At 38.8% G+C, this 13,890-nt stretch overlaps 1 protein-coding gene and 1 long non-coding RNA gene across 3 annotated transcripts; one reads left to right on the top strand and one right to left on the bottom strand.

The window, feature by feature from the left end:
* Positions 1-3,282: 3,282 nt before the first annotated feature.
* Positions 3,283-6,090, bottom strand: LOC104771694 (wax ester synthase/diacylglycerol acyltransferase 8). Of its 2 annotated transcripts, XM_087505053.1 has the most exons (7): positions 5,672-6,090; positions 4,671-5,255; positions 4,502-4,568; positions 4,215-4,339; positions 3,923-4,132; positions 3,714-3,851; positions 3,283-3,623 (listed from the first exon to the last, which is right to left on the bottom strand). In XM_087505053.1, the coding sequence occupies exons 1-7, from the start codon at positions 5,867-5,869 to the stop codon at positions 3,468-3,470; spliced, it is 1,479 nt and encodes a 492-aa protein (XP_087361179.1). In that variant the 5' UTR covers positions 5,870-6,090; the 3' UTR covers positions 3,283-3,467. The 2 variants fall into 2 exon arrangements, 1 of the variants encoding a protein (XP_087361179.1); XR_015592910.1 differs by lacking the exon at positions 4,502-4,568.
* A 2,050-nt stretch (positions 6,091-8,140) lies between these two features.
* LOC147919706 (uncharacterized) lies at positions 8,141-9,451 on the top strand. The gene is made up of 2 exons (XR_015592911.1): positions 8,141-8,375; positions 9,263-9,451. It is a non-coding gene; the product is annotated as an uncharacterized LOC147919706 (long non-coding RNA).
* Positions 9,452-13,890: the final 4,439 nt, after the last annotated feature.

The following is a 13,890-nucleotide window of genomic DNA, read 5'->3' on the forward strand; positions in this document are numbered from 1 at the left end:
TCTTCTCCGACCAAAATTCTTACTTGGTTTATAATATTTTAAAAACATAATAAAATATACTAATAATAATTTATTTAATATGAATCATATGATATATAGAAATATGAGTACACTGTAAGAACATAATAATTATAAATAAATAATAGCAATTATGTTATATCATCAAATAATATCAACTGTCTCATATTCTCAAATAACTGTAACCGTATATAACAGTAACCGTTTGAACCGGAACCATATTTAAACATAACCGTTTAACCGTTTATTAAACGGCTATAGTTAAGATTAAACAAAATTTCTAACCATAACCGATAGTTAATAACCATAACCGTAACAACTGTAACCCTGGTCATGCCTATGTATAGCTAATAAAACATGTGTGTTTGTCGTCCATCTTTCTTCTTTAAACTCCAAAACTTGACTCAAACATCAAATCAAGGTCTTGTGATGTCAATCCTTCTTCCTTAGACCCAAAAATAAAAAAAATTAATGAAAGTATATCAACTCATCTATAAAATCATACACAAAAATATGTTTTATAGCTCATAAGAAATAAAAAGCACAAACGTAAATAAATTATTTATGTTTTGCATCAATATTTCTAGTATTTAAAACTTTTAAAAGGTTTCGAAATATAAAATTTGAACCTTTTAAAAATTTTCAATATTTCTAATATTTTAAACTTTTAAAATTTAAAAATTATAATATTTATTAACTTTTTAAAAGCTAAGAACTTTTAAAAGTTTCAATATTTAAACTTTTAAAATTTTTAAAAATTAGAATATTTTTTTGAAACTTTTCAAAGTTTTAATTTGATCAAATAAAAAACCGGATCAAACCAAATAATTTTTAAACTTGGACGCTTGATAAATCAAATTTTCCTGCTCATTCGTTGTTGGAAACATATTAATCTTATTTATACTGGTTCTGAACCATTGTCTAAAAAATTTCTAGCCGATGTGGGATATTGTGCATAGTTCTTTTATTTCCATAAATTTAAAATTTCCTTTTTCTAAAAAATTCTGGAAATTTTAAAAAATGTTAATGAATGACATGTCAAATCCTGATAAGTTGTTTTAAAATAATTCTTAATATATAAAATTCTGGAGATTTTAAAAAATGTTAATTAGTGACATGTCAAATCCCGATATGTTATTTAAAATCCTATTTGGACAGCCTTAGGAGCTTATAGCTTCTACTTTTTATTAGTATAGATTCTTACTCCAATTTCTTTTTAATTAAATTTTCATTGACAATATGAAACAACATCTATTCCAAGAAGGTTAAGTTTTAAAACAACATTTAACTAAAATAGAGAGCCTAATGTTTGTTTTCTTAAATTAGGGTTTTCTAAAGTTAAATTATAGTTAAACAAAATTTAATTAAATTGGATTTTATCAAAAACAAATTAATCTATATAATAATAGCAATCTGAATAAATGTAAAGAACAGTTACAATTTTTCTCAGTCTTAGATAGGTTTCACAACTGTCTAGCATTCCTCTTTGTTTGAGAGTAAACCACCCAAAAACACCATTGCCAACCACTTTATAAAAAAGCCTTCCCTTAAACCAATTGAGCTTGATTTATTTTCCATTTGCAAGATCACACCAAACACTTTAATGAATGTGAAAGAGATGTTCTATAGGATTGCAAGTTTTTACCAATCGATAGAAAATGAACTAGAGTGGTACATTGTGAAAAGCATAGAAAAATATTTGTAAGGACTTTGATTGATCTTAGCACTAGTGAATTACATTTAAGGACTGTGGTTTGAATCCTTTGATGATACTTTTTGGTTCTGAATCCCTTTTCCCAAACCTCTCTCTCTCTCACTTTTGTTTGGTTCTTGCTTGAGGACTAGCAAGAGATAAGTTTTGGGGAGTTGATATCTTGTGTTTTTGTTGAGTTTTAAGCCTTGTTTTTGCATAGTTTTGTTGCATAGTCTTGTCATTCTAGGTTGTTTTAGGAGCATATGCATCTAGTGTGTGTTCTCTCAGGTTCTTGGAGTAATCTCAACACATTTGGATCATTTGGGCTTGTTTTGATGCAAAGAAGCAAAGAAGAATGAAGTGGAGAAGAAGCCATGACCGGAGCCACCAGCGGTCAAGACCAGCGGCCAAAGGCTGGCCGATTGGAAGAGGAGATGCATTTGATCGCCACCACCAGCGGGCAAGACCAGCGGCCAAAGCATGGCCGTGTGAGACAATCGGGCAGGACCAGCGGCCAAACCGTGGCCGATGGGAGATAAGAGGCACATGAACGGTGCTACCAGCGGGTAGGACCAGCGGCCAAACCATGGCCGATGGAGCCACGCGACCACACCAAGCGGCCAAGCCATGGCCCCTAGAGCCAATACCACATTTGTTTTAGTTTTGAACCGGGTTTGACCTAGTTTGTTTTGGATTGACCCGGATTCTCTTCTACTTTCCTATAAATACTCTAACCCTATTAAGGGGAGACTTATCTCTTATCTTATCTATTGTTTTAGCAGCCACTTAGGGTTCTTAAGCTTATCTACTCTTGGTTTGTTGAATGATTGAGTACTTTTAAGTTTGTAATAGTAATTTCTTCTTCTGATCTCTTAATCTATAATCTCTTATTATGATTTCACAAAGATCAAACTCTTTCCTTTGTGTGATCATGATGATGAGTGAGTAGATCCTTAGAACTTTGGGCTAGGTAGATTAGGGAGATAGATGATTGATCTTTGATGTCTAGGGCTTTATTAATGTATTTCCTATCTTGATTAGTGTTAATAATGCTAGATAGCCTTGATCATGTTTAAATCTAGACATTAGGATTTCCATGCCCATAAGGTGTTTGATAAAATTTCTGAACCAAATTAATCAAGAGCTTTGCATTCCTAGCCAATTGAAATTGATGATTAGGGTGCTTAGTGGTATTTAGACTTGTTCTTAATGCATGCTTGCCTTGTGATTGCCTTTGGAAATTGTTGATTATCACTTGATTAGCATATGATCTCTATCATGGAAATGGATTGATTTGCATTAGTGTTCTTAGTCATAGGATTGTTCTTGATTGTTGCTTAGACATCTAGGATTGGTTAGCTATCTCCCAAGTCAATTACCTTGCCCAAGGTTCACTTGTTTAATATTGATTTAAAGTTTGTTGCTAGTTGTGTTCTGTTTCTTTGAGTTTGCATTGTTTGAATTGTCTTGTTTTCTTTCTTTGAATTAGTTTGTTAGTTAAGATTGTTACAAAAGAATATTTTTCGGTTTAAGAATAGATTAAACATCTTTGTGTATTTTTAGTGAGCTGATTAATGCAAATTGTGGATTGATAATTTAATTGATAGAAAAATACTACATCACTACTCTCGCACAATTCTATATATACAATCTATATATAGATACTACAAAAACAATGAAAGTTTCTAAAATACTTTATTACCAAACAAAAATATATTTTGTCTTTAATGATTAGAACTAATAGGCCTCATGTGCCTCAGAGTAACCCTCTTTCCCAGAGAGCAGCTTTCATTGTTTTCAGTGATTCTTCCATATCATCACAAATGGTGTGAGGATCCGGTATTATGGTAGGATCAACCGTTATCGTGATTGTCATTTCCCCCGCATAACTTGTGTAAATTATGAACAATGCCTATCAAACACACATAAAACAAGACAATTAATTAAAAAGAAAAGCTTATACCGTTTAAACTAAATTACGCAACAACCCAGAAAGACGTACATATGGATGTCCATAAGAAATTGGCGAAATGTAAGCGATAGGATGGCCATGGAAACTGATTTCTTCCGTAGGGCCCATAACGTTTGAAACACATGCCGTTATGTTCATCCCGTGTAGATTGACTAATGATGATACTACCTATAATGACAAGAGTGAGTTATATGTACTTCCCATAAAAATTAATGCAAACAAATCTCAATTTATTTTACCTTGGCTCCAAACACTTTTAGGCCTATTTTGACAAGATAATACGCTAGAGCTGCGTGATAAGAATGCTTTTTTCGAGCCAGCATAGCTTTGGATTTTTTCAAATTAACCAATGGATCGGTTTCTAAACGAATTGATAACGGTAAAACAATAAAGCTAAAGTAGTTCCCCCATCTGCATTTTGAATCCTTGACCATCATTTCTGCCAAAGGCTTTATGAAGAAAATATATATATCAAAATGTGCAATTATTGTTTGTTGAGAACCAAAGAGTTATATTGTATAAGTCTCTAACCTTGAACCCGATGTCCGGCCTTAGATTTACTGTACAACCTGCACGGAATCGTATTCCATCTGGAAGACTGTTCGGATATGAAGTCAATAATGCGCCATCCTCCTCATTATTCTTGTCTTGTTGTTCTTCAAGAAAAAGACATGCGGGTGAAACATTAATTTATAGATCATATAAGCAGCTTCGTTCATTATATTAGAATCAATTTCTGCAGGTTATGTTATTAACCGTTGTAATTTAATCACTAGAACTTTTAATAATACATCATCTATACTTAATTTAATGTTTACCATATTGTCGGTTAATATAGCTAGAAAGAGCAGCTTGTGTAATTCCGAGTAGAACATCATTGATGGTCTAATAACAGCATATGCAATATATAGAAAGCACAGATATCCATTAGAAAGTTACGTAAGAAAAATCCTCTCAAATGAGTTATGAACATAAATCACAACGTACCATGTTCATAGCATTTTTGATAAGTTTAATGTCATCGAGAGAGATATTTCGGTGATAACATCTCTTTGGATTGCTCCTGACATTCGCACGGCCTTTCAGTGGCGTTTCTGTATCCTTCAAAAAAAACATTGTCGCAAATAGCAAGAACATATCTACGATTGTATTCCATATCAGTCTCAATGTAGAACCAATGGTGAATATTGCCCGTAAGAACCAGTCATTTTTTTTAAGTCTATGCGACACAGTGCTTCGCCGTTTCACAGAAGGAATAGCAGTAGGCAACATGTCTGGATTTGATGTTTTGTGGGTACATGCGAGCACGAGGGAAAAGAAGGACATTCCATCTCCCAACGCATGGTTAAATCTTATTATACCAACTGCTTTAGCATCCAAGGTTTTGACGTTAAGGATGTGAATGTCCCACAAAGGCCGTGATCTATCTAGAGGAATCATTGTGAGACGTGAGATATAGTCATCGACGTAGCTTTGTCCACCATCACATATCTCTTCTGGATCTATGGACGGTACAATTACATGATCTTCTACGTTGACGTCGGTCTCGATCCATTTTGCACCATTTTCAGACTATTAAGATAAGACACAGATGGAGACCAAACGACATGTGTTAAGATAGGATTTATACAAAATTTATATATTCCCAAAAAAAATATGGCCGTACGTCGATTCAAATTACATGGAGATCAATAAAATAAATATCACATATATATTTTTAATCAATTTAGCATCTATATTTAAAGAATAAGTTCAAGAAAAACTAAAATTGTAAATCTGCAGGTCATGTTCGAATTATTTTTCTTAAAAAAATAAAATCAATTTATATCGATATCTAAAATATAAACTCTTGAAAATCAAAATATGGTCATGTTCGAATGCATCACTTACAAGTAATCGAACATAATTATGTTTTATGTATAAAGAGTTGGCAAAAAAAAAACTTATGTATAAGGAAGTTTGGCATATATATGTGTTTTAGTGGGTACCAGTTTGCTGCAGAAACGAGGATGCTTGTAGACATTGTGCCTCAAAGCATGAAGAACAACATCGGGGTTCATTTTGCTTTTGAACCCAATGTTGATGATGTTACACATGCCTGTGTCTGGCGATTGGAATAGACGCGCCATCGGGCTGAGTGGCTCCTCCTCCTCATTCTTCATTCTCCCTTCCTCTTCCATGTGCATATCTCTTCTCTCTCTTTCTTTCCAACGCTATTATAAAGTTTGTCTTATAAGTGGTCTTCCTTTTACTGATAAATTGTAGATATTTCATTGAAAATGAAAAAAGTTTAGGATAAAATGAAAATAAGTGGTATTCCTTTAATGTGACTATCTTTTTTATTTTGTTCTATAATGGTTGTTAGTATTATTGGCTATGAACAGTAAATAAATTATAAAGCGAGTTTGATTGATGATCAATTCTTCTAACATACAAAATATTGTAGTTGCCAGAAAACAAAAAACTTCAGTTTCAAGTTAGCATATATCGAATGCATCATTTAGCAAATTGCAGCTGATGGAAAAGGAGAGAAGCCTCTTCTTCTCTAGGCTGGAAATGAATACCACAAGTACAACTATAAAGTAAATACATATCAAGATTGAAGGACTTTTTTAGAAGCCACTTCTTCTCTAGTTCGAGGTTTATCTTACACATATGTCCCTATATATGTCCCTAGTACAAACTACCGAATACATGCAAATTAAACCAATCACAAAACCTTGTAATATCGATTCTTGACTTTAGTGTGTCTTTTGATTTTTCTTTGACATTCATAACAGTACACATGATGTTGTCCAAAAAATTCATCTTCATAAATATTTAGTCAATATTGTGTCGTAGCGTAAGATTCTTCCAATAAGATAGTTCCCAAAAATATATTTTTTTGTACCAATTATGCCATTTGTCGGTGACCTTTAGCCGTCAACCTTAACCTAATGACAATTATTACTAACATCAAAAGTTTTAGATGGTTCAACATGTCGTATCCGTTCATATAGAACTTGTTCACCAGTCAAAGATTAAGGTGAGTACTTCTTCACTGCGTGCTTTTCCTTTCAGAAATTTTTTTCTCCATAAAGAATGCCCTACTCAAACCAACATGTCTTTCTACCAGCTAGCAATAAAACTTACCATATGCCAGAAAATTGCTTGTAGTCCACGAGATAACATCTTGAAGGCTGAATTTGTGATTTACTGGTACGTCATAGGGCTCAACTTCATTGATCCATAACTCTTTTACCTCTTCAGTTAGTGGTTGGAGAAAAACATAAAAACTATAATTTGGTCCCAAATTTTAAAATCGTAAGAAACTGTATCACCGCGACAGCCAACCTCTCAATGAGCTCCGTGTCCACTCCCAGTCCATGGACTCACCTTTTTTAATGGGCCTCACGTCCTTTCACTAGACTCGTGAGCCTCTCAATATCCGACGTCCGGTTTACTACGTTTGGGAGGCTTGAAAGACTTGTTTACCGTCCCTATAAATCACCACATGATCTTTCCCCATGTTTTGTCCTCACTCGCATAGTACCGACAATCACTTTCCAAAATTTCACCCATTCTAAAACTACTCCAGCTCAAGCACACTTAACTCTGTAGTTCTCTCAAGACCCTTGACCAAAATGATAAGTGCACTTTCATGACATAGGTGACCAAATCAATTCTTTTAAACCTCTCAGCAAGTCTGGGGTATAATAATTCACCCCCACTAACAAATCGCAACGTCCTCGTTGCGTTTCAAGACCATCACTGTAATGACCCTCACCATGAGATAAATTACAAAATGAAATCTCAAGGCCAAAAGGTGAGAAAGAGAAGCTAACAAGAAAAGAAGGAAGTTTAATGAAGAAAGGTCCGAGGAAATTTCATCCGATCGACCAATGACCGCAATGGCCGTATCGCATCGACAGATCGACCGAAGGATCGACCAATGCCCGATGATGTCCGACTAACGAACCGCGAACGACCAAAGACCGCGGATCGACCCAACAAGCAAATTTGGGAGATAAAAACTTTTTCTCATCAAGGAATTAATCAAGGATTAATTTCCCAAAGTTAAAGATTAAATAATTCTTAGTGGAGGATTATTTTAATCAGAAAAAGTTAGTGGAGATTATTTTAATCAAAGAAGCTTAGTGGAAATTAAGAAGTGGAGATTAAGGTGGCCAAGTCATGCAATTTTTCACCAAAGAAATCCTAAGGAAGAAGTGGTGTTTAAGGAGGCCAAGTCATGCCATTCTACACCAAAGAAGAAGAGTGGAGCAAATCAAGCCAAGTCTCACTAATTGTTGCCAAGTGATTCAAGAGGAAAGAAGTGGACAACATTGAGCCAAGTCATGAGCGCCTATGCCTTACAAAATTTTGTGGCAAATAAAGGACCACTCGCTCAACATCTATTGGCGAGTGCCACCGCCCAGCTTCTCTATAAATACAACTCTCAGCTTTCTCATTTTCGCAAAAGGATAAGGGGTTAAGGAGAGAAAGTTTAAGAGAGAAAAAGAGAGCGAAAGAAGAGAAGAAGAAGCGAAGTGCTGCGCGAGCGAAGAGAAGAAAGAAGTGAAGACGCAAGACTAAGGCTATCGACTACTGACCAAGGTTGAATCGAGAAGGAACTCGATTCCAACCAAAGGAGAGATCCAAAAGTGCCGCGACTGGAGCTTCATCAAAGGGACCAATCATCGATGGTTTACTGTGAGTTCAGGCACATATTTCATCGGCTTAGATGGAGAATTAAATTTGTCCATCTAGTGCGCGGTTTGCATAAATCATATAGATGCATTTACTTGAATTCTTTTACGTTTTCTTGTTAAGTTGCATGCGAGGTGAGGTTACACTGGTTACTAGTTCGAAGTGATCTAGCGACAAGGGTGATAACTAATTAAAATACTTGAAAACTTATGAGCTTAAAAACCATATAAACTCAAGTATAAATTTTTGGTGAGGTTATAATGTGTATTAGTCCACGAGAAATTCCGGCTATGCGTATTATAACTTGGTATTGTCATCTTTCCCATTCCGTACCACATACAGCCGCGACATGCAACCCATGTTCGTGTGTGAGTAGGGTTGGCTACGAAGAGCTCGGAGGTTACTGGGCTCGCTACCCTGGCCGAAGCTGTCTACAGGACGGTGTGGTTTTAAAAGAGATCCAATCGCATGCCTTTGTGGTTGTGACTCGGGGATCGGTGAGGGGTGTAGGGAAAGGATGCATACCGGGCCCAATAAACTAGAACTTGATAAAACTATCGTTTTATTTGAAGTTTAAATTGTTCCATGTTTTGTGTATGCTTGCATGTAGTCATATGTTATTGCATGTAGTGCTTTTGTTTGTAGAATAATCTTTGCTTAGCTTATCAGCTTCCGCATGTTATCTCTGATTGCTTGTTATTCTGTGTGCTTGCTTATTAATCGTTTATCTTATGCTTGCTTGTTATTTATAATCGCTTGCATGTTGATTGATTGCACCTGCATGTTGTTTGTTAATGGGGTTTTGGGGATTTGGGGTTTAATTTCTTTGCAGGAACCCTGAGCTCACTAAGTAATCTTAGATTACTTATGATAATATTGTTATTCTGCAGGTAACCCTAGAGGGAACTAGAGGGCATGGTGAACGATAGGACTCCGGAGTAGATTTATTTTGGTGTCTATTGTAAAAATTAAAAGTATGTTTTATTGCGTACCAAACTTTGGCATTAAGCCGTGTTAGTCTTTTGTGAAATCGTTTAAAGTAAAACTCTTTTTAAGTGTTAATGAAATCGGCTTCCTTTTATTCGAGCGAGTTGTACTGATATAGACTTTGTCCGAGTCGGCTCAACACACGGCGTGTCTGTAGGGTTGCAAAGCCTGAAAGACGTGTCGTGTGGTCGGGAACCTCACCGATGGACTGGCCAAAGGGTCTTGATCCGTTCTTGTACTCGGCCGGATCGTCGGTGAACGTTTCCAAAGTGGCGTCCCGGTGCTGTCCGAAGGCCTGGGTGGTCCTAGTACAGTTCGGGGGCGTTACAACGGTGGTAACAGAGCATGGTTATGATGCTATATAGGACTCGCGTTTTCAAATGATTTATCGAGTCAAATGGTCGCAATAGACACTTAGGATAATCCGGATCATTCATCACTTAGGGTTAGATGGGATTAAGTAAACCCTTTGTTGATCGTGGATGCAGATGTCTCGTCAAGGATCCGAAAGGACAAGGTCAACGCATCGTTCGCCGGACACAGGGAGGGGTTCAAGTCAACAGTTTGGTCCGGAGGAATGGGGTTCGCATTTCGGAGATGCACAAGGAGTGGAATCGTTTCCAGGCATATTCGACCCGAATATGTATATGCCTGATTGGAATGTACCTGGCACGACGCCAAGATACACACTATCGAGTTCGACTCGATTTAGTACACCGGAAGGAATGTACCCGCCAGGATTTTCACCACTTAGACCGTTCGCTACCTATCCAAATCAGAACATGCCGAGGGGAGACCACGCGCATGGAGAAGGACCAAGTGAGCCGAATGTACCAGAGACCCAGCAGACACTTAAGATGATTCAAGACCTCTTGAGTCACATGATTCAGCAGCAGCAGCAGAACCAACCAAATCGTGCAGCAGAAGATCCATCCGACCAATTTTTAAAGCTAGAAATGTTATTGCGGAACTTAGGATTTCGCAAGTTCAAAGGATACCCGAACATTGTGTTAGCAGACGCATGGATAAAAGAATTGGAGAATAATTTCGAAATGACAAGTTGCCCAGAGGAGTATAGGAGACGAGTTGCAGTCAATTTCTTAGAAGAAGATGCTCGTGCATGGTGGGATACCGTAGTTCCTCGTTATCGATTCCAAACTATAACGTGGGAGATCTTTAAGAAGGAGTTTGAGCTAAAATACTTCCCACCAGAGTCACGTGAACGACTGTAGAATCAGTTCCTGCAACTAGAACAAGGTGAGATGACCGTTCGAGCTTACGGAAGAGTCTTTACAAGACTTCGGAGGTATTTGTACCAAGGAAATGACGACAAGTTAGCCATGGCCCGGAGATTCTTTCACGGACTCAGGCCGGACATAAAGGGGAGGTTGCACGCTGTGACATACCGGAGTGTCGCGGAAGTAGAAGAGAGAGCAGTAAGTGTTGAGGAAGCCACTGAGACCGAGAATGAGATTTCGGCCAAGGAGAAAAAGAAGGAACCAGTCCAGCAGATTAAGATCGTGAACACCCGGAAGGTGAACCAGGTGGCAGAACGAAATTGGGGCGCAGGCCGCGGTAAAGTTAAGATGAATGTCAATCAAGGAGGTCGAAATGTGAGCAACATGGATCCGCGAGGATGCTATGTGTGTGGACAAGTAGGGTATTTTGCTTGAGCTTGCCCAACCGTTGAAGAAACGAAGAGCACCAACCTGACAACCGTCACATGTTTTTACTGTGGCGAGTTAGGTCACTACGCGAATTCCTGTCCGTCAAAGCCGGCCAAACCGAACGCCCAAACTGCGAACCGTGCCCAGACAGCGAACCAAGTGAAGGAACCCCCAGCGAAGAAGCAAGCAACCCCGGCAAATGTTTTTGCTTTAGGAATAGAGCCACCTAAACCTCAGTAGGCCGCGAAGGGCCCTATAACAGGTTTGATTGGGTTCTAACTCTCTTGTGATTGATTGTGTGTTTGTGTGTTTGTGTGATTAGTTTAGCATTGCATTGTGTTATATTTGCTTTGCGTTTAGGAACATTACTTGTTGGTGGTAACCCCACACATGTACTGTTCGATTCGGGAGCGTCCAATAGTTTTGTGACTCTCGAAGTGGCTGTTAAGTTCGGAGACTTGTGTGAAGAGGAAGAAGTGAACATCAATGTTTACACTGCTGGCAATCAACCGCCTTTAAAGACAAGAAGATGGATCAAGGAACTGTCGATAGTCTTGCAAGAAACGAATCTCCCGGTAAATCCTCTAGTGATGCCACTGGATAAATTCGATGCTATTCTGGGAATGGATTGGTTATCGGAACACCAAGCCCATATAGACTGCAGCAGGAGCAGAATTATATTTGAAAACGGAGGAAGGACCCCTCTGGTTTTCAATGGGATCAGCCCAAGTAAAACAGCATACTTCGCATCGGCAGCAAGAATTGGAAGATCAGTTGAAGAGGATGAGGTTTATCTAGTCACTCTGACCGCCTTGGGAGGAGATGACAGAGAACGAATGGAAGTTGAGGATATTACCGTAGTCAAAGACTTTGAAGACGTGTTTAAACCGTTGGAAGGATTGCCTCCACCAAGGAGCCATCCTTTTACCATAAATTTGGAGCCCGGAGCTACCCCAATTGCTAAGGCACCGTATCGCATGGCACCAACCGAGTTGGCTGAACTCAAGACTCAGGTAGAGGACTTGTTGGAGAAGGGTTTTATACGACCAAGTTCATCGCCATGGGGAGCCCCAGTGCTTTTTGTCAAGAAAAAGGACGGAAGCATGCGCTTCTGTATTGATTACCGAGCAATCAATAACATAACCATCAAGGACAAGTACCCGTTGCCAAGGATTGATGAACTGTTAGATCAACTCAGAGGAGCAAGTTGGTTTTCGAAGATTGATTTAGCCTCCGGCTATCATCAAATCTCGATTGCAGAACAAGACGTGATGAAGACGGCGTTTCAAACAAGATATGGCCAGTACGAGTTTGTGGTTATGCCGTTTGGACTTACCAATGCACCGGCGGCATTCATGCGATTGATGAATGAAGTTTTTCACGACTACCTAGATCGATTCGTGATAATATTCATTGACGACATCCTCATATATTCAAGTAGTGCGGAAGAACACGCGGAGCATTTGAGGAAGGTGTTAGAAAGGCTAAGGGAGATGAAGCTGTTCGCCAAGTTCAGCAAGTGCAAGTTTTGGCAGAGGGAGATTGGGTTTCTAGGGCACCGAGTTTCGGAGCAAGGTGTGTCCGCCGACCCAGAGAAGATCGCCGCAATACAGGAATGGCCAAAGCCAACCTCAGTATCTGAAGTCAGAAGTTTCTTAGGCCTTGCAGGCTATTATCGAAAGTTCGTGAAGGGATTCTCAACTATTGCGAAGCCTTTAACACGACTTACTGGGAAAGGAGTGCCATTTAGATGGAGTGAAGACGTGGAGGAAGCTTTCAGGAAGTTAAAGGGAGCACTAACGACAGCACCACTGTTAGCCCTACCCGAGCTAAATCAACCGTATTCTGTGTTTACAGACGCATCAAGAGTTGGAGTTGGATGTGTTTTGATGCAAGGAGATAGGGTGATTGCTTATGCCTCTAGACAGTTAAGGAAGCACGAGGAGAACTACCCCACACATGACTTGGAGATGGCAGCCGTAGTTTTTGCGTTAAGGATATGGATATCGTATTTGTATGGAGAAGCGGTTCAGGTATTTAGGGATCATCAAAGTCTTAAGTACTTGTTCACGCAGCCAGATCTTAACCTGTGTCAGAGGAGATGGATGGAGTTCATCGCCGATTATGTTGAAGATTCAGTATCACCCGGGCAAAGCGAATGTCGTAGCAGATGCGCTAAGCCGAAGAAAAGCACAAGTTGATGCCGAGAGATGTGGAGTCTTTAGCCGAAGAATTGAAGAAGGTAAGGCTTTTAGCCTTAGAAGGAGAGTCTAGTGAGCCGTTGGGTTTACAAGCCGTAACTCAAGCGAGCCTGTTACATCGAATTCATGAAGAGCAGCACCAGGACGAAAACCTCAAGAGGATTATCGAAGAGTTGAAGAGTTCAGAAGGACCAAATGCAAGTGGTTATCATCTAGCTGATGATGACACCCTACTTCTCAACGGAAGAGTAACTGTACCAGACCGGAGCGGATTACGAGAAGAGATATTGAGAGCAGCCCACAGCTCAGCATTGAGTATACACCCGGGAAGCACCAAGATGTACAAGGACGTTCGAAGATACTACCATTGGCCTGGATTGAAGAGAGCAGTGGCGAAATGGGTAAGTCAATGCGACTCATGTCAGAGAATCAAGGTAGAGCATCAAGTGCCAGCAGGGTTATTACGCAACTTGCCCATACCAACTTGGAAATGGGACTCTATCTCGATGGATTTCATTACCGGTTTACCCATACGGAAAGGGAGAATCAACGATGCAGTATGGGTAGTGGTTGACCGTTTAACCAAGGTAGCCCATTTGGTACCAGTAAGGAGTACAGATCAAGCGCCAGTTTTAGCGGACAAGTATATAGATGAAATTTTGA

This window comes from Camelina sativa, chromosome 20, assembly GCF_030686135.1.
Source record: "Camelina sativa cultivar CO46 ecotype springtype chromosome 20, ASM3068613v1".
NCBI classification, from domain to species: domain Eukaryota; kingdom Viridiplantae; phylum Streptophyta; class Magnoliopsida; order Brassicales; family Brassicaceae; genus Camelina; species Camelina sativa.

Bases quoted from the DNA above. Each gene is read 5' to 3' on its own strand.
- LOC104771694 (XM_087505053.1), bottom strand. From the start codon at position 5,869: ATGCACATGGAAGAGGAAGGGAGAATGAAGAATGAGGAGGAGGAGCCA. The intron at 4,569-4,670 runs GTACGTTGTGAT...TGCTGTTATTAG, and splicing joins TCAAAAATGCTATGAACATG to ACCATCAATGATGTTCTACT. The intron at 4,340-4,501 runs GTAAACATTAAA...TTTTTCTTGAAG, and splicing joins CTATATTAACCGACAATATG to AACAACAAGACAAGAATAAT.